Source organism: Nomia melanderi, chromosome 1 (assembly GCF_051020985.1).
Source record: "Nomia melanderi isolate GNS246 chromosome 1, iyNomMela1, whole genome shotgun sequence".
In the NCBI taxonomy this organism is placed as follows: domain Eukaryota; kingdom Metazoa; phylum Arthropoda; class Insecta; order Hymenoptera; family Halictidae; genus Nomia; species Nomia melanderi.
In genome coordinates, this window is record NC_134999.1 from 35,874,663 (window position 1) to 35,897,259 (window position 22,597).

General features: G+C 45.8%; 2 protein-coding genes across 2 annotated transcripts in view; one reads left to right on the forward strand and one right to left on the reverse strand.

Moving 5' to 3' along the window:
- Positions 1–2,906: 2,906 nt before the first annotated feature.
- Positions 2,907–4,483, reverse strand: LOC116432719 (transmembrane protein 45B). The gene is made up of 2 exons (XM_031989966.2): positions 4,373–4,483; positions 2,907–4,166 (listed from the first exon to the last, which is right to left on the reverse strand). Exon 2 carries the CDS (start codon positions 4,137–4,139, stop codon positions 3,369–3,371), a length of 771 nt encoding a protein of 256 aa, XP_031845826.1. The 5' UTR covers positions 4,140–4,166; positions 4,373–4,483; the 3' UTR covers positions 2,907–3,368.
- Positions 4,484–11,460: 6,977 nt separating this feature from the next.
- The window catches only part of LOC116432716 (uncharacterized), a 31,782-nt gene continuing 20,645 nt past the window's right edge, over positions 11,461–22,597 (forward strand). The window contains exon 1 of the mRNA XM_031989963.2: positions 11,461–12,267. The gene's annotated coding sequence lies outside the window, so the exon portion shown is untranslated. The remainder of the gene's footprint in view (positions 12,268–22,597) is intronic.

Sequence of the window (22,597 nt, forward strand, 5' to 3'; positions counted from 1 at the left end):
ACGGTGGTACAACAGAATGGCGATGATAACGCTGATAGAACTATAGAGTAGTGAAGCTTTTGTATTTTCGCGTGGAAAGTATAAGACTATTGAGATTGCGAGTAACATCGATCAGTTTAGGTACTATTGAATTACTTTCTTTACTGATTTCTTAGAGAAACGTTCGTATTTTCAGCTAAAGAGACCGAAGAGATGTTGCCCAACGATGGATTCAATGAAAGAATCACATAAAGCACGTGGAAGGATACTCGTTGTTGGCATTGCGATTTTTTCCCCAAACAGCGAACGTCATGGAAAACCGATGTGCGCTGCGTGGAAAACGAGCGCGCCGCCTCTGAAAACGTCGCAAACAGATGACGATTGTTTACAGCGATCTGTGGAGATCGCTGCTTTGTCTATTTCGCCAGAATTATGCGACTGTTGAAACGATATTTGCTCTGATTATTATCTCGCGACGGATCGAACCGTCAGCGTTGTTCCTTGGCCTGCCGGCGGAGCAAAGTCCACGCTCGTTTCTTCTATTTCCCTGATGGCATTTAAGCCGGGGACGCGCGTGCACTCCGCCGTCATTAAGCTCTGCTGTGGAATGGCAGATCATTAACGTCTTGACCTGTCAAATTACATCATAGGCAGATAAGCGACAGCGGCGTGGACAATGTACGAGAGCGGCCGACGATCGCTCGAATAAAATGATCGTCGTCCCCGATGTCTATAGTCTAATGATACTTATACAATGACAAAATTATGCAGTAATTATGCAACCGGTCGCCGGTTACGTAATCGCCGGTAGTTAAACGACAATGATCCGCCGGCAACACGCGTGTCCTTTCGAGCGGAATTTTTCGTCTCGGGAAACCGCGGGTCTCGCCTCGCCGAGGATAAATTGGCCTAGCGGAACGCTTTTGTTTTTTTGTGCAAACCAGTGAGTCACGATTATTATTTCGTCATTGGGAAACTAGCGACAGAGGTTTTCAACGAACCTCAGGAAAGTCGGTGACAATTGTTGGCACGGCTCCCCGGATTACAAGAAATCCATGTAACGGAATTCTCAGAGCTATAATCGTAATACTTTGTATACACACACGCGCTCCCGATAAATCAGTGATAAGTTTAGAAATTTTATTAATAAACGCACAATCCGTTTTAACCTCTTTTTTCCCTCGGTTGACGAAATCGCGACACAAATTGGCCTAGACTCGGCTACATTAATTTATTTTGGTATCTTTTGTCTGTCAGAAATATTAGATTATTTATCGTTCTCCTCTTTTTCTCGCAAGAAAACGATAAGAGTGTATCGTGTACAATTTTTTTACAGTCCCTACTTAATAAGCGATTCGCGGGAAAGACGTTAACAAGCTATTACATCAATTCCGCGTCACTTATCTCGAAAAATCCCCTAGTCAATAACGGCACGTGCTTTCACTGTACACGTGAACGTGACTTTCCAAGCGCATGATCCTCGGGTGTTCATAAACGGGAGGACTTTGCCGATTGTCAACGTGGTTAGAATAATTGCTGAGTTCTTGGAAATTTTTCGACGGAGTTGCAGCTAGCGGAAGATTTCTCATTTCTTCGCGTACGTAACCGTTCCCGCTGGTATCGGGATCCGCGGTAGCATCTGCCCGATAGAGGAGAGGCCGGCGAATTTCCTTGCACGTGATAAAAGTGTGCTCCGCCGCGTCTTCGCGCGATAAAACGACGATGGAGGTCACGAACGAGCCCGGGGCAGGGGTAACGCGAAATGAACTCGCCGATCTGTTGCCCCGGCGATGCTGGCGTAACTCAATTGAGTAGAGAGCGTCGAATCGTCTAGAAGCGAACCGATTAGAGGGTCCTCGTCACCGAAAGAGTTGCTGCCAAGAAGGTGCACGTTACCGTTCTATTGCTACAAATAGAATAATGCACCCGACGATCATTGCGTGTTGAATGGTTCTACAGGCCGGCTGTTGGAAGGTTGACCGATACCTCCAAGGATCGCACCAAGGCTGTTGCCTTCTGTAATTTCTAGGCGTGAGCTAATTCTAGAAAAACGCATAACGTACTACGATCGGATCGCTCTAGTTCGGATATTCTTGTGCACAAACATTCTGCTGATCGCGTACGCATGTGCGTCGTTCGATTTAAGTCAAAACAAAAACATGTTGTCTTCATTATAGACAAAAGTAGCTAAGTTTGGATTTCTCTGAATAAATATTTTGAAGTTCCGGTAGCTCTTCATTTTATAGTTCAATTCCAATCAAAACAACAACATGTGGCAATTATGGACGAGAAAAAGTTTGTATTACATAAATGAAATCGCTGTGGAAACTCCGGGAAATGTATTAGTGATTTCGTAACAATGTACTGTGTTCGTTTTTTGTAAATGTAGAATGTTCGTTGATACATTTGTTTTATTGATATTTGAACAGAAATTTAATGGATGTAGTTGTTTGATTATATATGAAGTTAGTTAATGTATAAAAAGTGTTTGTTTATTCTGTTTGTATCTGTTTTGTGAGAGAAACTAAGAACATTGATTTGGAAACTCCGCGGCTTGAGTAGTTTCTAATTTGGCCACTAGAGTTCGCACAAATGCAGTTGCGTGGCGTTTAAATTCTTTGAAGCGTCTGTGCCGCGAGTTTGCTTTGCAGAATTGAAATTCTCTGGTGATCGAATAATGATTTTGAGTAAAATAATGAGTGATATTGTGTGTTTACAGTATAAAAAGTGTTTAAGAGTTCAGGTGCAGATAAAGGTGAAGTATAAAAAGTGTTGTGATGTTATTGTTAACAGAAATTCATCTATCTGTTTATTTTGGTCTAGTGCATTGGTAAGTCAGAAGAATTATAAGGTAAGTATCAATTTTACAAATAAAACTTGTAATTTATTGTTATCGATAATATTAATTAAACAATAAAATGTAACTATTTAAGGGTTGTAAATGTATTTATTAAAATGATATATATATACAATGTATGATTGTGTGAACTATTTTGGCACATAGTTGTGGATGAAGTAGAAAAACTTATTACAAAAGATGAACATTCTATTAATAAATTAGTGAGCAATAATATAAGGCACCTCTTAATTCCTAATGAGTATTTCACCTACAATATCAGGGTATTACAAAATTGCTTATGCTATGGTATTTTGTATAATTAGGGTTGTATAAAATAGTCCTTCGTTGTATTATAAAATGAAATATCGTTACAAATATTAGGTCAAAAAATACTGATACAGTGTAACAGTTAAATTTGGTTTGTGCATTTTGATTATTTGGCACTACACTACCAGTAATATGTTTCTCTAAAGGCTGTTCCTTTGCGCATAAGGGGTAAATGTTATATATGCACAAAGTGAATTGCTTTTGATACTTTCTCGAGAAATGCTTACATTCTCTGATCTGGTTCTTGACAATAATCGTATATAGGTATCTCTGGTGGTGCATCCATTATGATTCTGGGTGCACAGCTTCTTGTTATAACTACCACGCACAGTGTTATTGCTGATGCAGCAGCAACATGCCATGAAAATATAAGAGCAACACCTTCTGGTAACATTGGAATTGAAGGGAACACACGTATCATGTGTGCTATCCAACTACCGTGAATTAATGTTGTACATGCTCTTAAAAGTTTCAATTCTGGCCACACAAGTTCCAAGATAATGGCTACAGATGTTGTCCATACTATGGAAGTTAATACTAAATTAACTATTGTATTGTTACCCAGACTATCCCAGAGGAAAAAGAATCCCTCTATAAAAAAGCTCTGTGCCAATGCCATTTTAACTAATCCTTCGCTCACATTGTGAGGAAAGTAAAAATTTAAAACATCAACAAGACCGGAAAATGCAAAAAAGAGATAAATTGTAGCCAATACAACTTTTGGAGATACACTTCCAACTTGCGGCATTCCACCGGTTATTGTTCCAGCTAGACCAATAGCAGTTGCTATTAGCTTTAAGCTACCCTCAATTGGGTGATTGTGTACTAATTTCTCACATTTCTCCATGAACTTCATCCCCTTTGTAGCATTTGAATCATCCCTGGGTCTCAAGGAAACCCAGTACTTGGCATAATCGTAGCACCATTTCAAACCAAATCCGTAGAATATGAATCCAGTAAGTATGCAAGGCATGTAGCTGTCCATTGAGTACATTAACTGCTGTACTTTATTTTACTGATTCTGCAAATTAAGCAACATCAATTAGTGATATTAAAATATCAGGTATTTATCATTGAAACTTAAACACAAGACATATATATCCTTTTTGTACTAAAGAAACTGGAATATATAGAATAGACATCATCAAGAAGAAAGTATCAAAAATGTATATAGGAAGTATATTTATTCTTGATATTATTATGATTATATGGTTACATAAAACTTACCCTGTGAATCTCTCCAAAGCTTCACTTTCTGTACAAAATGATAGTAGAGAAGTGACGCAGCAACGCTTCAAACATCTAGTGGTGAAATGTCTGAACTAAAATGGTCCCTGATAGATTACAACCAAATCAGCTTATCTGTCGTGTATACCAACAAGCGCATTTTTCGTGAAATATTCAGTAATTTAAACAATCCTATACTGAAGAATTACTTAATACGATAGATAATATTGGTTACTACTTAATCACGAAACGATTAGCTTAAAAATTTCAATTGTATCAATAGAATTAAGTTCCATCACTGACGAGATGTCGGGTAGATGAGGCATGTTCCTTTTTGTTTCTTTTTTGTCTCAATATTACATTTTTCTATGTACCTGTAATTTCTTATAGACATTTATCAGAATATTAAATATAATATTATCGTCAGTGCTTTAGTACCGCGCTCGACGTTACCGATAATTCAAGATTTCAATCACCGACAAGCGGTGCTAAAACAATCTTTCCACATCTTGTATTGTTGGATAATTGAAAATTGTAGAACATACTTGATCCTCCATCTGTGATATAGATCAACGAAGAAATTAGTACCAGTTCCGTCGCTTGATGGGGCCACCATACGCTTAAACGCTGGTTCCTAAAAATATTGAGTGCGGTACAGCTTTAGCTTTTATTTATTAATAACCGCGCTCTAAGATTAACGAGTCTACACCAAAAATACATTGCACAGTTAACCTATTTTTATATACCTTGTGCGTTCTCAGTAATGCTTCTTTAGCAATTATTTTAGTTCACATTAGATGAGCATGCCAATTCTATGCTCGCATTTCTAAAAGGGTACAAACTGAATTTTAACACATGAACACGTCGAAAAAATGAAATGACACGTGAAAAGTAACAAACTAGAAAACTCTGTTCTTGTTTATTACTCGTAGAAACTAAATAAAACATTAATAAGCATTATTTAACAATTTTCAATGAATTTATTCCGACGAGACCAAGAAGTGTCCATCGGCGATTAGTGAGTACACACCTAGGGGGTATATCGCGGTGGCTTTTGGAAATTCGAAGCCCGTTTACAGATGGTACCACGCGACCTGGGTAACGGGCTTTCATGTACGTCTCAATTATCGTTATGTAAATTGACTCAGTTTTGTGATGTGTGTTCTGCACCGGATGAGCATGAACGCGCGAAAGCCTTCGGGGTCTACGGCTGCGTAGTGCGGGAGACGCGAAGCCGACGAAATCAAGGCCGTTCGGTCCTCGGACTTTCGATCGGGGGTTGAAAAACATGTTATTAATATCAATCTAAACAACGATCAGTGGCTGGACGGGGGTTACTTTAAACCGGACGATCGGGGGCGAACTTTAATGAGCGATTTCGGGAGGCCACGCGCGCGTAGCGGGTCCATTTTTGGCGTGCGCCGTCGGGGGACAGGCGTGAGGCGGATTATCGCGAGTGCTCCTGTCGCATCTGTCATACACAACGCGTTATTATTCCATTTCTATACGCGTCTTCCCGTTTCTCCCTTTCTCGTTGGCCAGGATCATGCTCCATCGATCCGAATTGCCGTGTAATCTCGCAATCGGATTATCCTCGGGGATCGCAAACGAAATCGAATCGTCTCGCCTTCGCGTTCGGCTAATAAATGGACCTTCCTAATGTGGATCGAATGAGGCGGCCACGGAAACAACTGGAAGTCTATGATAACACCTTATTTTATTACCAGAAATACAGAAGTACCCGCGAGCCTGTAACGAGATCGCTAATGGCACTTCGGCTTTGTTGACAATAAAAGTCGACGGAACTTTATGGATGACGAGTTAAGGACGAGTTTTACGTTGCCACGATTATGTAAAGCTGGCTCGTAAAAGAAATGTGCACGCCGGTCGAGTGGTAATCTTGATTTTCTATTGGACCGTACGGTGACACAGTGGTCCTAAATTACCGGACAGTTTAATAACTCAGATCGCGGAACGATGACAAGGGAACGCCGCGCCTTATTTGCCGACAGTAATATCTTTAACGCTGCCGCGCAGAAGATTTCAAAGCAGCTGGTCCAGTCTTGATCCTCGAAAAGCCGCGGACTTGTCGCGCCGTAAGAAGTATACCACAACACGTTTTTTCCATTTTCATTTGTCGGAACGATAGAAAGAGGAGCAGGCGGAGGCGGCGCGGGAGGGCGGCCGAGGGAGGACGGCGGGAGCATCGGGGGTGCAATTCATATTTGTCCGTAGGCAGCAGCGGAATTGCACCTTTAATCAAGATTTCTACCAATTTGCGAGCGCCGACGGCGCGAAGACAAAGCCTATTGTTGCCGTAACTGGTTGGGGCTTCAAGTGTTCCAACGCAACGGTGAGAGCCCGATGCGCGTGTATACCGGGTGGCAACGGCGAACCGTACAATTGATCGGTCGGGGGCGGCTGGGTCTCGAGGCTACCCTCTCGATATCATTTAGTAATTATTTGGATTTTAAACAGAGGGTGGAACAATATTTCTTACCCCTGATAAATACAGCATTACAATCGTGATCGTGGGTTCAGTGTCTATAGCTAAATCGACGTTGAAAAGTCGATCAATTGGCAAATAATCGTATGAACCGCTGCTGGCATTCTGCTTAGTGAAAAGTGAAATCAGTTCATTGAAACTACTGGTAGTTAAGTATCGTTAAACTCTTAACCCTAATACAAGGTACATTGACTAGATCAAGCAGTTATTATTTATAACACTTCAAACGACATTACTCCGTCTTGATCAAAGCCATCAGCGTCATCAGTTTCAAAGGCTACCCAGAACATTCGAGAAACACCGCTAAACGAGAGGACAACGGACAGCACACCCGTTATCTCTAGAGCATACACGCGCCTTCGCCGGTCTCTCTCGGGCCAGGAGTTGAGACGAGTATTCTGGAGCGGAGGCTGACGCTCAGGGACTGCCAAGCTAGTCGCTTCGCATCCCAGAAGTCCCTACCCCACCGTTTGCTTCCGGCTAAGCCCGTTGCCACCGCGTCCCAAGCAACTTGAAGCCACTCGTACTTCTGTTTGTGTTTGCTAATTGTGAATTGTCTACTTCTTGCCGGTGGGCCGCGTGTACACGCCCGGCAAAAGCTAGAACGAGAGAAAGGAAGAAAGAGGACGTGGAAGAAAAGGGAGCCAGAGGGAAGAGGGCAGCCTGGATATTCCTGTAAAAGAGAGAGTGAGAAAGAGAGGGAAAGAGGGAGCAAAGAATCGTGCGCTCGCGCGCTCTCGTATCCTCGCCGCCCGTTGTACGGGTGTACAGCGGCGTATAAGCCGCATGCGAACCAAGACCAAGTGAGCCAAGCCGCTATCGTCCACGGAATGCTCAGACCGAGGAAAAACCACCTCCTCTCCCACCCCCAGGGCAACATCTCCGGGTTCACTGCTATCCCTACTTCCTTCCTTACACCCGTCAGACCGACTGCTACCGCGCCCCGGCCCCTTCCGCCCGCCACGTCCCCCGTTTCACCCTTCCTCAGACACTCGAGTTTACCTCACTAGTCACTACTTACATGAGTACTACCCACCAAGAGGCACCCGCGAGCAAGAGGGTACCAATTTTTAGTCATCCCGCCGCCCTCTCTCCGTCCCTCGAGGTAACGTGACGCTCTTCCCTTTGAAACGGCGAGTATTTTTCTGCGCGAAGCGGTTCTTCCCGTTTACAACGGGACACGGGTAATTGGAGATGCAATCTTCCCTTCAGCTTTAATCGATACCGCGCCGATATCCTCCGTTAATCCTGCGCGATTCCGAGGGTCGCTAATTAGGTAGTTCGGTAATAAGCGCTGCCCCTGCGAGAGTCGTTTAATGGTTTTCATATCTTTATAGATCTGTTTAACGGTGTTTGCCTCGGAGACAGAGGTCGGGTTTTAGGGGACAGTATCTTGCAATATTTCGTTGAGCGTATCTTAACTAGCTCTAGAGTAATGGCTATTCGATGACAAACATATGATTACGAAACTGTGATCTCACATGAAGAGAATTAATAAAAATATTACTAGAACGAACATAATAAACTGTTACTCGATAAGCATCGAAGAATATTTCTAGAATAAATAAGATTACACTTTAGAAATGGTAAAGTATTCCTGCGAATGCGTCATATGTTTTATCGTTCGTAGCTGCGGTTAGGGGATGTAATAGTATCTTAGGGGATGTCGCGGAATCCGTATTTGGAAAAGAAGCGGACCGGTATAATTGGTCGAACCGAATCCGTTCGGTCGGCGGTAATGAGTCCATTCCCGGCGTCCCCGTGGCCATATCGCCCCGCCGCGCGCAATAAAGCCGCGCGGTATTGTAAGGAGCGAGCGTGTTGGCACACCCCTCCGTCGGATGCTGCCGGGCTGCTCCGGTCGAAATATACGCCGTCTCTCCAGAGACGAGGGACATATTGTTTGGTTCAGTAATTCCTCGCGTTATTTCCCGTGTTTGCTTTTTATCATTGTAAACTGATATATTGTCCGGGGCAATCTCTCCCCCTTGGAGTCGGCGTCCTGGAGCCTGGAAAAGAGGACGGCCGAGCAGGGAAGCGGACTGGACGCTGGCGCGGACACGGACAGGGAGACAGTGTAGAGAGCCCGGCAAACGATCCACGAGTTTAACTTCGTTTCGCCGCGCCGTCGGAAACGAGATTACTCGCCCGGCACTCCTACACGCCTCGTTCGACCGAGACGCAAATATACGTCGGCGTGCACCGACGCGGCCGGCAAACAATAAAAGCGTGCGGGGTCCAGGAGGAATTGAAATTGATCGCGCGAAGAAGCGACAAACCGGGGAACAGGTTTGTTTGTCGTTTTTCGAGGATATTTTATAATTCCATTGTAGGCTTTCATTGGATAATTGCGCTGATGGAGGTTTAGATCTTGAATTTCTTTACTTTTTAATCGGGTGCAAGTATGTAACGTGTTCTTTGCTAGCGATGCTTATTTTTATTTAGAGTATTGCGTTATTCGCTTAATACTAGAGATTGTATGGATATTTTAAAATGAATGTAAGTTGTTTATATTTATATTTAATGATTACCTTTTATTTTTTTGATAGGTAGAATATTATTTACTGTTTTTGGAGTAGTACCGTCATATTTTGATTGGGTCTATTTCATACGTGATCGAAAGTTGCGCCGGGACTTCGTACGATCGCGCCACCCATCAGCTCGCAGCGACATAAAAATATTTCGATGGGCAAAAACGTGTCCGAATCGAAAATTTCCCTTTGTTCTTCGAGTGCATGCGTGTGACACTGCGTCGCGCGCGTTCGTCACATGACACGGCACGTGTGCCAACGCCAAACTCGTCGCGAGGCAAACAATGAATTAAGCTTTATTTCCATGGCACTTCAGGCCCGGCTGGTACCTCGTCCAATATAAGATTCGCAAATAAACGCCCGCATCCCTCTAAGAAGTTAATCCCTTCTTCAACCCCGTTCGGAATAAACTACCCGTCAATTTAAATAGGTCTCCCAGCAGCCCCAACTGAGTAAAATAAAAATAACACCAGAAACTGGCGTTAGCGTCTAAGAATAATAAAAAGGAAGCAGAAACTTAATTTAAAATTACATATCAGATTCCCAGATATCTAAGACGCAAACATTTCTTCTTCCAACGAAGTAGAATAAAACCGAAATCCCATATTAATATCAGCAGACATACATAAATAAAAATTCTAAAATCTCATCTTTCAAACCATGCTACAAAGTCCACAACTCAGCGGTCTGTAACATGAAATCCCAATAAAATATGAATATTTAGACAGATCATCCTTCAAACACCCCAGCTGTCCAGCGCGCGAAAAAAGTCCGTCGCCTGTGCATCCCTCTGCAGACGCGAGCTCGGTAATCCGTTAATCACAGTAGACGCGGGAAAGAGGGTAGGAAACAGGCGCGTAATCTAAGAAAAGGCGTCGGAGCATTGGCGTCGGTGGAAAGTGGTTGTAAGTGAATGAAAGTGGATGCAAAGGTGGAGGTGTGGTTGCTACGGGGTCGTCAGCCTAGCGAAGCTAGCATGATCAGCCGCGGAAGACAGAGGTCTGTCTGTCTTTATCAGCCAGCCAGGTAGAGCCCTCGAAGCCAGGCAACGCCGTCTCTGCCGCCACCCCCGTCGGCCGAGCCCTGGGGGAGTTGCTCACGGACGCCCACGATTGGCGTGGCTCCCCCGGAACGAGGGAGGACATCCAGCACCCCTATTGGCTCTACGCGAATCCATGCTCGGTATTCATTCGCTGCCTCATTCGTCGACCCCTCGTTCCGGTCTCCCTTTCTCTCCTCTTTCTCACTCTTCCCTCACCCAACCCTCCGGCAGCGATGCAACTCACCCCAGCGTTCGCCACGGGAATCTTTTCAATGCACTTCACCGCCAGCTTTCACCTTTTGCCGGATATTTCTAAGCAAATATTTTTTTAATAAGCGCGAGTCCTCGGTGGCTTACCGTTGACGCCCTTACGGGGCCAGGTTTCCTTTATTTTCCTGGATTATCTAATCTTTCGAATTTGAAGGATTCATTTGAATATTCATAAACTTATATACACTGGTCGTTGAAAAAATTGAAAAATATTTTATTGAGACGGTATCTTCGGAGAAATTACCTCTCGTTATTTCGAGTTAGCTAGATCCTGCGATCGACGTGTCTAAAGTGGCTGATAAGATATACGTCGAAATGACGAATCTGGGGAACCGATTTTAGGAGCAGGATCGACGAGGGTGACACGGTCGCCGGGAGATCTCGGTTTTACGGAACAGCGGGGGCAGGAAGGATCGATGGAAAGTGTCGAACAAGGAACCCGTGGTCGTTCGCCTGCACTTTTAACGTCGCCGTGTCGCCTCGGTCCCAATTGAATAAGAGAAAATAAAAGGGAGAGAAAGGTGGCCTGCGCGGAGGAAAGACGAACGACGGGAACTGGGGGAACGGAGAGAGAGACAGGGACGGAGCATTCCTTGGGGTGTTGCAGCCTATGATCGAGCAACGAGATGGGCGGATTTCCAGGTTGCCGGTGGCTCCGCCCCCGGGCCCGCCCCATTGGTGGTTGCTGCTACCTTCAGATATGGTCGCCTCCCTTTACCCTTCTGTCTGCAGCTGAAACCTTCGTCGGGTTTCGCCAGCAGCCACCGCGCACACACGTCAGCAAACGGCGCCTCCAACGGCCAACGGATCGTTCGCGATCACCGTCGATCATCTGCCAAGGGATCAACGGGACGGAATCGCGGCGGAATACTTTTTTGGGGGACTGGTCCACCCGGTATGGATCGTCGTGTGCCCGACGGTAATGTTCGCCGGTGAGACATCCTAACGCCGGACGTTCCATCTGTGCTACGGAAGTGTTGTTCCATTGAAGTACACGCGACCGCCGGGACAGTGACCGGATTCCACGGGGACATCTTCATGGATCGACGCGGATACTGTTGACGACAAGTTTCGGGATCAACGATGACCTGTGTAGGGAAGTTCCGCGAAGTTTCGAAGATGAACTGAGAAAGGCTGGCTTTGGAACGAAGATCGGATTTCAAGGATTTAGTTCATCGACGTGATGACAGTGAAGGGAGACACGAGGAAGCATTGATTTGCTGAATGTCAAGGCGTCAATATAACTGACTGGCCGTTCACCTTCGACGATGTCGATCGACGAATCGAGGGATCCTTGGAAACTGGATGCCGACGTATCCTGATGTCCGTCGCCTGTCGTCATGACGAACGAAGACTCGCCGAGCCTGTGACACAGTCGCCGAGGTGACATTTTCTCGATAGAACTGTAAAACCGAGGATAAGGACTTGGACTCTCTGGTTTTGGAGCCGCTTGCGAGATAAAGAAATAAGTGTTCTGGATTATTGGAGGTTTCGGAAGATTCTCGGATCGGGGGATCGGAAGAACCGTCGAATTTGCATCTGTTTCGTAAGTACCTGTTTCTGGTTCTTCTTCAAAGAAATTCCTGATTGATCGGGGTAGATTCGTCGCGGATCGTCTCGAAATTACCGCGAGTTAAATCGAACGTGGTCGGCTTTTAATTGGATAGAATATTTCGCTGGCTTCTGGATATAGAACTGAACAGAGGGAGGGAGGATTATGAGACGAATGACTTGGCACAATTAGCCAGATTTTATGAGTGGATGAAACGGAGGAACCGCTTCACTCCAGGCTGGCAACTAAATGGATTAAAACGCCCGTCGCGTTCGAATGCCCTCGCAAGCTGGCGTGACATAAGTATCTCGCTCTCGAAAAAAATCCTCTGCAAGGAACTACGGTGCTCCAGTCTCTTGAAAATTGGTCTGACATACGGATAACAGCGATGTAAAATACTAAACGTTGGTGGAAGAATATTAGCGCCAGCTTGAAAATCAAATTCTAGTCGCTAGACGCAAGATAATCGATTTCAAAAATGAGTTTAAGCTTTATGACGCGATGTCACTGAAAAATAGAAGCTTCTGGAAGAGAAATGGTTAACTATAATCATTCAAAACGAAGAATTGGAGCACTGTAATAATTCAAATACAATTGTTATACGAGAAACTTCTTTAGATGGTTCATAAACACTTATAACTGAATAGCACTGTAAAAGTTCAGTCTTCCAGAGAAGAATTGAGACAGTAAGATACCAAATCAAACTTTTCTAATAAAAAACATCTAAGTATTACATTCAGAATTATCCAAAACGATCTTCAGTAACATCAGAATCAATTACACTTCGTAAAACTCCCAAAAACCACCCCCTTCAACATAACTTCATTCACAAAACAACTGAATCATCGAAACTAATAACCATCCCACGTAAAACACACTATAAGAGCTTCAAATCATAAACAATTACCATTCTCGTATCCCGAAAACCAATGAAAACGGCCGAGTTTATTCACCGGCTTGGGGTGAGTTAAGCGACGGCCGCGTGATCGCGATCAAGGACTACCCCCGGTAACATCAGGTCAGCGTCGCGTCCCCGTAACATGTATCCCGGCACCGCCACACACTGAAAGCAGTTCCCAGCCCGTACTTACTGGAAAACGTTTTATTTGTACCGGCGGCCCGTACAAGTGGCACTGGAAATTAGCGAACAATTAGCTCGCCCCGCTTCTGTTTTCTAAACACGGGGCCGCTGCCTATCGACGGCCCATTATTTCGAAGCATTCGTGCAACGCGCCAATATCAAACCTCCCGTGTAAGCCTCGCGGCGGTGCCCAAGTGGCTCCGTTGGTTCGAGTGTGTCCGAAGTATTCCGGAGCAGTATTTTCGAGCGTGCTCGCAGTACCGTGCGCGCGTATAGCCGGTCGTTTTCGAGTATCGCGCGGGCACGGACGCGAGGAAACGCGTTGCGCTGCCGAGGGTCCGTAGAAGGGGTTCTTCTAGTGTTTCGTTGCGCTTAAAAGGAGGGGCGGGCCGGGAGGGAGACGGTTCCACGGAGAGGGTTTCTCGCTGCAAGGCAGCTTTGGTGTTGCAGCCTCTTCAAACCTCGTGCAAACACTCGGGGACAGGGCGTTCGCCTGGTACGACGATTAATATCCCAATAAGGCCTCGTTCACAGGCCTCGCACGACCGAGCTGCCTCGTTCTTTATTCATTGTATCGCGGCTCCTCCCGCGGGATAAACTGCCCGATACCCGGGTTCCGTCACTTCCCTCGCGAAACCTTCACGGGAAGATCCCATTTCTCGCGCGGCTGCCTCTGAATATCATATTTACGTGGAACGCTCGGAAAACATAGTTTAGAGAAGCTAACTCTGTCTCCTTATTGTATTTCCTATGGAACATCTACTTTGCAATCCTTTCGCGATTGAAACCTTCTATGGCACTAGATTCTACCAGCGATACGCTTCACTTTTTATCCAAAGCGTTACCAGGCGAGAATTCTGTTCCCATTTCGGCGATTAAAATTGTCAAGCTATTGACGCGAGATCATTCTCGAATAACTTCCTACGTTGCAACTTTTTCAACAAATTCTGTAATACAAGTTGTCTCTTTCAATATCCTCGTGATCTGAATTCTCAATAGTTGAGACACTCTCACTTCCATTAAAATTACCAAGCTAATAGCTACACCATTTACCACGCCACAGAATCGCAGATTAACGTCTGTATAAACCGATGAAGGTTCCGCGTAGAATCGCGGGATCAATGTGCACGATCGCGATCGAATTTCCCCGGAGGGCGAGCGAGAGGCGCATGAAAAGCACGAGTCGATCGGGAAAGCGTCGCGCTGGCAACGGTGGTCGGGGCAACTTTGTCGGGCACGTCAAATTTGTTGCTGATCGTCGGTAGCGCAGCTGACGAGCGAATTTTACAGCGGGCAGCGCGATTAGCATACCTATCACGCGCGCCCGCCGCGCGTCATTTATTCGGTCGAAAAGGGCCGATGGCTGAAACGCGACGTTAATTGCCGATCCGGCCGCGGAGATCACCGGGCCCCGCGTGTCCACCCCGAACCGGGCAGATACCGCTTTATTAGCCGGACCCGCGCCGCGGGTTTATGCGGCTGTGGGCTTTTAAGTGTCCCGGCTAAACGCCGGTTTTATTGGCAGATAAACGGGACAGCGTCTGTCCCCGGAGGAATGCTCCGCGGCGACTCCGCCCTGACGGACGCCGCTAATTAACAAACGACGAGAGATTACCGGTAAAAGGAAGTCCCCGGCTATCGCGCCGGTATTATAAACAATGAAGTATCCGCGGAACGTCGCCGCAACGAATATATTATATTCTTAATTGACTGTTTTACAACGGTCGCCTGTTCTCGCGCTATCTTCCTTCTCGATTCTTCCTGTCCCGTTCCGCGTTTATCCGGCTCGAAAACTCGCGTCGAGGGACTCGCGCAACGGGACCATGTTTTTCCTGCGTAAATATTTGAAATAAAACAGCGAGGGCAAGACGGTGGATTTCGAGGTTTCGAGTGGGAGAGACTTACTCCGCTCTTGGTTTCCGTCCACTTCCTTTTTCTTCCTCCTTTTTACACGGTTTTATTTTTTCCCCTGCTCTCTGGATGCTGGAGGCATTATTACGCTACTTGATTTCGCATCGTGCCAGCTGTCTCCGATTATTCGCCGTAGAACGTTTCGGGGGATCGTAGTTCAAAGGGGACCCCGCGGTCCTCCGCTAATATTTGAGGAGGCCCCGGTACACTTGGGCCCTACCGGACGTTAAGCTTCTGTTGTGCTGCGTCGAGATTCCTTGCTCTCTTTCACCCCGAGATTACGAATTTATCAGTCGGCAGCCAGTTTTACGCTATGATATTGTTTGCGCAGGACGCGCAGACGATGGTGGATGTTCTACATTGATTTCTTGCTTTTCGATCTTCGATTGAAAATGTTTACCGGTAATTTAATATTTCATCGCGATACTCGTTATTCAATTAATTGTTAGGGTAGAGGAGAGTTTTAAACGGTTCGATGAAGATCTTATGTAATTTTGAACTTAATAGCATCCTCAATTCAGTAAATCATTACGCGTGAATAGTAACTTATAAATTTTAGTTTTATTCGTGAAACATTTAGTTAATTCAACGCTAAGCGGCGAAACCTTTATTCTCAAACATTAGAAACTACCGTAGTGCCTGCGAAATACCTTTCACCACTGGTTCCCACGAGATACGAGCGAAACAACGAAATTCGAGGGACATCACGCGACGCATCGGAGCAAACTTCGGACTTCTAAGTATCTAATCGAGCTTAGAAACTTCAGTTTGTTCCAAGTGATCTAAGACTTCATCCGACCTACCTCCGGAACTTTCTCCGAAGCTGACTCTAAACTTCAGCCCCAGAGTCATGGTGATCTACGATAATACCACCGACCCCTTGACGAAGTCACTCAACCGCTTTATTGGAAAGTTCCGTCGCTAGACTTCCTGTACTTCGTACATACATTACACATCTCACACCTTCGCTCAAGAATTGCCCTCCAGAATCCCACCACATCCTTTCCACCCTCAAAACATTCCGAAAATTCCGCAGAAAAACGCAGCAATCAACTCCAAACCTTAAGCTACCGTGAAAGTTCTCTTCCATAGTTCCAAAACAACACTGAAACGCAAACTTTCCAACGAAAGGAAGTTCCTAATAAACCAGCCACAAATCCACCACAAACCAGCCAGCCTAGAACAGCTCCCGGTTGGCAAGCTAGTAATCATCCTAACTCGACCTCGATCCCCAAAGGGTTAAGGTCTGCGATCTATCTAGACGGCGTGCTCGCGTCTAGGTCGAAGAATATAACCATCCACGGATAGTCGAAGGGTACTCTCGAATATTTCACGGATGCGCGAGAGGTTCCTGTCCCGGTGTCGGTGTGCACACACGTATCCGTGACTGGGAGACCACCCCTTCCGGCTGGCTTCCTTCCTCGGCTCCCCGGCGCGGCCCGTCTCGCGCCAAGGATCACCGATAGTTGGCCAGATAGCGCTCGCAGCGTTACAGCGTTCGCACCGTAGCGGGTGGATGTCGGTTACACCGGCTCACCCTCGTCTCGGTGTTCCTCCTTTCAGTGGTCTAGCTCGTGTGCGAACACGTACGACGATATCTACCTTCGGAATAGGTTTCTGGAACGTTTCCCTGTGCGTGTGCCTGTTCAACGTCGGCCGCACTATAGGCGGAGGCTCGCACGCGCGCGGTCTTCAGCCAATGCTAGAGGCGAGCGCATTCGCGTCGAGACGTTATCTACCCCTTTCACGGTGTTCGTGTGCCCGCGAAGTCGAGGATGGGGCTGAAGGTGGTTGGTATCTTGTTGGAGGGCGAGAAATACGAGCCGGCCACGAACCTCTTCTAACGGGTTGCGTGCACGATCGAGCAGAGCGAGAGATACGGAGGGACGGAGAAAGAGCGCGGCTCGGGGGGTTGCTCCGCCTGTTCGCACCCCCTTTTCGCTGTACTCTTTAAAAAATTAGCTGCCCGATCCGACGGTTTTTATCTTGTCGCTGGCCGATGCCGTGACCGCCTTCTACCGATGGTAATTTACAAGCGATGAGACAATCGCGGAATCTATCAGCGCCCTGGATTTATACGTTCCGAGATCCCGAGGGGGTTAAAGGAAGCTTGTTGGTAGTTTTCGGAGTAAGCTTACCGTTGGATGGTGTATTAGATCGTGTGAGGATTAGCTCTTTCGCCGAGGATGTCGTAAATTCTCGTCTAAGAATTGCTCGTTAGCTGCGGATGACGTTTATGCCTGTCGGATGGAGAAATATGTATTGCACGCGTTGTAGCGTTGAGTTATACTGAACGAGGGGTGTTCCTATGACGTTGATTGTAATTTGGAGGATGTGTTGTTACACGGTATTTTCGTGGTTGGATTGTTTCGGTCGGTTAAAAGCTACCGGGAGTTCGATTCGGAGATTAATCGGAATTGCGGCGGGATATGTTTCTTATCTGAACTTGTGAAACAGGAAATCGACGTTTCGATAGGGGTTATCATCGCCGAGTTGACGTGAAATCACGATAGAGCCGAGTACCGCGCGCGATTATCCTGGAACGAGATTGGTAATCGGTTGATTACCGCGCGATTCACCGTTTTAATTCATGCGCGTGTAAATACGTCAAAGAGAACGTACGGCTCGTACATACGCGATTGGCGTTACGAAACGGGCGAGCACCGTGGCCGCAATAAATCAAGATAAAGTTATGATAAACAAATTAGTCGGCGCTGCCGCCCCTCACCGGTGTTATTGTCTATCGTATATCTACCTACAAATTACCAGCCGTCCCGAACACCTCGGGGTAACTGCTACTCGCCGGTCACGCTGGCAGTGTGTTGGTCACACGCACGGGGGGTTGAAGGAAATTCGAGGGGTAACTCGAAATTAATGCACCACTTCCTCTCCTGGCTTAACCTCGAATTGGAGTGTACCAGCATGCCTTTTATTTATTCGATCGGCCGAACCTTCGGCTAGGGACTATTTCCGAGGGTCCCCGGAATTTTCGAATTGTTTCGCCTCTCGTATGGAAATTGCTTTTTCAATTATGAAGATCATGTACTTGCATGTATATGATCTCCTGAAAGTATCCTGTACATAATAACGATAAGTTCCAAGCAATTAGCTTCTTGTTAGTTCCAATCTCTACAAACTTTCTCGAGTCACAGGAATTTTCACTGCGGATTTCGATCTGTCTCGCATTAATTTTAAAATTGATAATTTCGCATTATCAAAATGATTCCCGGCATTTTGCTTTAACAGAGTCTGTTCACTTAGGCAACTATTACAACAAAAAATTAAATTCCAAATTACTATGCCATCACTAAAAGACATCACTAAAAGAAGCAATTAGCTTCTTGTTAATTCCAATCTCTACAAACTTTCTCGAATCACAGGAATTTTCACTCCGGATTTCGATTTGTCTCGAATTAATTTTAAAATTGATAATTTTGCATTATCAAAGTGATTCCCGGCATTTTGCTTCAACAGAGTCTGTTCACTTAGGCAACGATTACAACAAAATATTAAATTCCAAGTTACCGTGCCATCGCTAAAAGACAACTCCAGATCACAGCATACGAAGGCAGTCGGCAATTTCCCCGGATCCTCAATTTCCCAGGTTCACGCGGAAATCCGGCGCGAGCTACTCGTAGCTCGTCGAACGCATCGATTGAAAACAGTTCACCGAATTGCCGGATCAAAACCATCAATGGACGGTGCCTGATATATTAACTTTCGATAAATTTCCGCAGCGGTAGCCTCCGCCGAGTGGAATTCGTTAACCGGTGCGCGGAGATTCGTTTCGATTCCGCTGATCAATAACGAGCCATCGAGCCGCGTCGGGGAATGTATCCCGTGGAAACCGCAACACACGGTGAAAAACCGGATCGCGGCCGGTCCCGAGCGTCCCGCGCCCTGTTCGGTCGCGTTTGAAAAATTCATCGCGACGGATTTAATCGGCCTCCGCCGGAAATCGAGGAAACCAGGCTGCGGGCACGCAGTCGCCCACGCATTGTTCCGCGGAACCCATGGAAAATTGATCGGCTGCTCCGTTCAGCCGGTCGCGTCCGGCCGACGACGCGAAATCCGGCGACGGCCGTGCTCAATTTTTACGATACACCTCCGGAGAACGTTTTAATTGGCCGGAGGCGTCTCGTGTTGTCAGCCATTACTGGGAATGGTCCCGCTCCGCGGACGAAAGGTGCGACATATCCATTCTTTTACACGAGATTAAGAGATATCGACTCGGGCTCCGCCGTATCACCGAGGAAACGACGGGCATTAATTCGGTCCCGACGCCCGCCGGTTTATAGTAAAAATATACGATTGGCGGGCAGGTGAGACGAAGCTTGATGATCCACGTGTCGTTTACCCCGGCGATCGTAAAACACCGTTTCGAGTTTCGCGGGGCGAGGTCCTAAGATTGGGACTTGCTATCAGTGTCCGCCGAGAGAAAGGTTCGGTCGGATCAAGGGATTCCTTGAGCTGGCGAACGACTGGGTTTGGACTGTGATAGTTGTGCGAGAGACGAAGAGAATTCGCGGAGAATGGGATATGGCGTGCGAAATTGTTTTCGATGGAGGATCAAATAATATTCAGTCTCGGTTAGGTTTGGTAAAATGAGATCTATATAGAGTAGAAATATTCAATGGAGTTCTTATGAATCGAATATTTTTCACTTCTCATCTCTTGTTGCTTGTAACATGAACGTTTTGAAGTTTCTTAATCATTTCCTCCACTGATATTGCAGCTGAATGTCTATTCAGAAGACATCTAAGGGAAACATGTTGATTCCGAGTTAAACTATTAGTTCTCCGCTGTTAAACCTAAACTGATCCGATTCGCCTCGGTTTGCCATATTTTCTCTAAAAAGTTCGAGAAGAAGTCCTCGTCGAGTTCCCAAGTTTTTGCTCGGGCCTAATTAATAATTAAACTGCAGAACATTGCACGCCCGTAGGGTCTGAAGATCGCGGAACGATCGCGGAGTGAAAAACATAGTGGCATCAAGTGCTTTTATTCTCCACTTACCGACGCCGCCCACGTAGGAAATGAATTTGTATTTCATTTGAATTGGCCGTGATCTGCATAATGTTCTGCAACGCAGATTCAAAGTCAGCTGAGAGCCTGGCAGAAAAACTGCTTGCGGGTTCCGCGGCTTGACGAAAAGGGAAACCTCGAGATCTGAGTCGGTGGCTCGTTGGCCGGAACGGCACAATGTTGCGAGTACCTGCATAAACGCGCAACAGCGTGTGTTTCTCGGTGGACGAGCCGTGAATTTCCCCGTCGAAATGTGATATCGAGGCTGTTTATCAGCGTGTAAAATTAAGTACAAGACAAGTTCGTCCGGCCTGAGTCGCGGGAACTCTGCTTAATAAAACGTGCGCGGTCCTTTAAGCACGGCCGAAGATACTTCGCGAGTGCAACCTAGTGTGCAAAGGGAAAGGGAGCTTCCGTATGAAATAAAAATAATATAAACCGAAGGGCGTAATTTCTGGTCGTTATTTTCATTGCTACTATAACCGCGCCGCGGGCAGCAGCTTATTAAAGTAACATATAAGCAGGCCAATTACGAATTTCCACGTTGAAAAAACGAGTTGGAACGTCTCACCGAGTTACTTTACGAGGCGCAAAAATAAATGAATACGAACACTTTTCTGCGGAATGTCCGGCTGATCGCAGATACCGGTGCGCGATTAAAAATAACACTCGCTTCGCGTTGGACGTCTTCATTTTCATCGGTGGCGTTTGTTGCCGGGGATCGTCGACACGTGAAATTATAATATCAATTGATCAAAGGTAAACTAATTTGTAACCACCGGCATTGGTGTCGTTTCGATGCAAATTTGTCCTTGTTGAGCGAAACGCAACGCGATTAATGCATATTAATTGAAACCGCGCGTGTTCGCCAGTCGTGTGATCAGTAACAAGCTTAAGATAAACGTTCTCGGTGTAGCGATTAACAAGCTACTTAATAAGGTGGCGGAGTGTATTCAAATTAAAAGGTGTTGGCCTTGTCGAAGGAAGTGTTTCCCTCGTTGTTCATTAATGATTAAGTCAATCGCCGTACAGTATTGCTGCAATTATGTATTTTCCATTATACTCTCACCGGTAATTTTGAGATATTATAATTAATCGAATAGTGTACGCATTTGGAATTATCCTGACAATGAATTAAAAATTTTAAAAAGAATTAATAATCAGTGCACGATACGATACGAGCGTTGTATCTTGTTAAACTGATTGAATAATGACCAGAGGGCGGCGAATCTCAGAAGCGGCGTTTAAGGGACGAAAACCGGCCCCGGAGGAGCAAAGAAAATAATAAATTCCAATTTATAGGTGTTAACGCGATGGAGGGCACCGGAGGAGTGTCCAGTCACGCTATGGAAATTATGACGTATTACACGATTGCCTTTTCAGCGTCGCACGCGGCTTGCCCGTGCCGTGACTAATAAGCAGATGTACTGCAATTTAACACGCATCGTATTAACGCTTGTTCAAACATCAACGCCGCACAGTGGCAATTATCATCACGACGATATTTTCCATTTGCTGAGTCTTCTTAATTACCTAAAATACGAATGGCACTCTCGCCATTTATCTCTTACCACGATTCAAACTAATCACTTCTAATCTGTTATACTGTCTTTGTTCTTACCATTTCAACCATTTCACCAATTTTTACCGTTTCAATGGTCACCAAGTCAGATCGGCCATTTTATTCCTCAGCAGACATCTATGACGCGAGGATTGTCTTCGCGAGAGATTCCCAGGCGAGCTCCGACTTGCAGATCGCATTATCGCGACGAGCCCGGGGGCCGGTAATTACACGAATGCTCGGATTATCTCGATTACTTTAATTAACCGGCCGTTTTTTTGAATGAACTCGGACACGGAACGCGCGCGCGCGCGCCCCTCGATCGCTGCGTACATGCGGACACGCTGGAACCGTGTCACCAATTTGCTATTTTAATTTTTATGCGCCTCCATTAGCCGATGGCCTCGTTCACGCTACGCGTATCTCGCGCTCACGGTGTGTATCGGTGGATTAAAGTGGCTTATGAGGTTATAGGGCTTGCTTCTAATTGCGAGATCCAAGGGTAGGCGTTACGTTTCATCGGTGTTAATTTTCTTACCGTGTATTCATATTATATCATACAAATGAGCATCCGGTGAATTATCCAAATTACGGTACGATCTCAATTAATCGAGTTATTTTTCGCAATGCAGATCTTTTGTATTCTTTATTACTCGCAAACCCTTGATTCAGATTGTTAAATCATAGCTCGGAAGATAATGCTCGAATTTTGGAAGCTTTGAGAAGTTTCTCGTCGAGTTTTCATTTAT

What these genes read in the sequence shown, in the direction of transcription:
- LOC116432719 (XM_031989966.2), bottom strand. Translation starts at nt 4,139, where the DNA reads ATGTACTCAATGGACAGCTACATGCCTTGCATACTTACTGGATTCATA.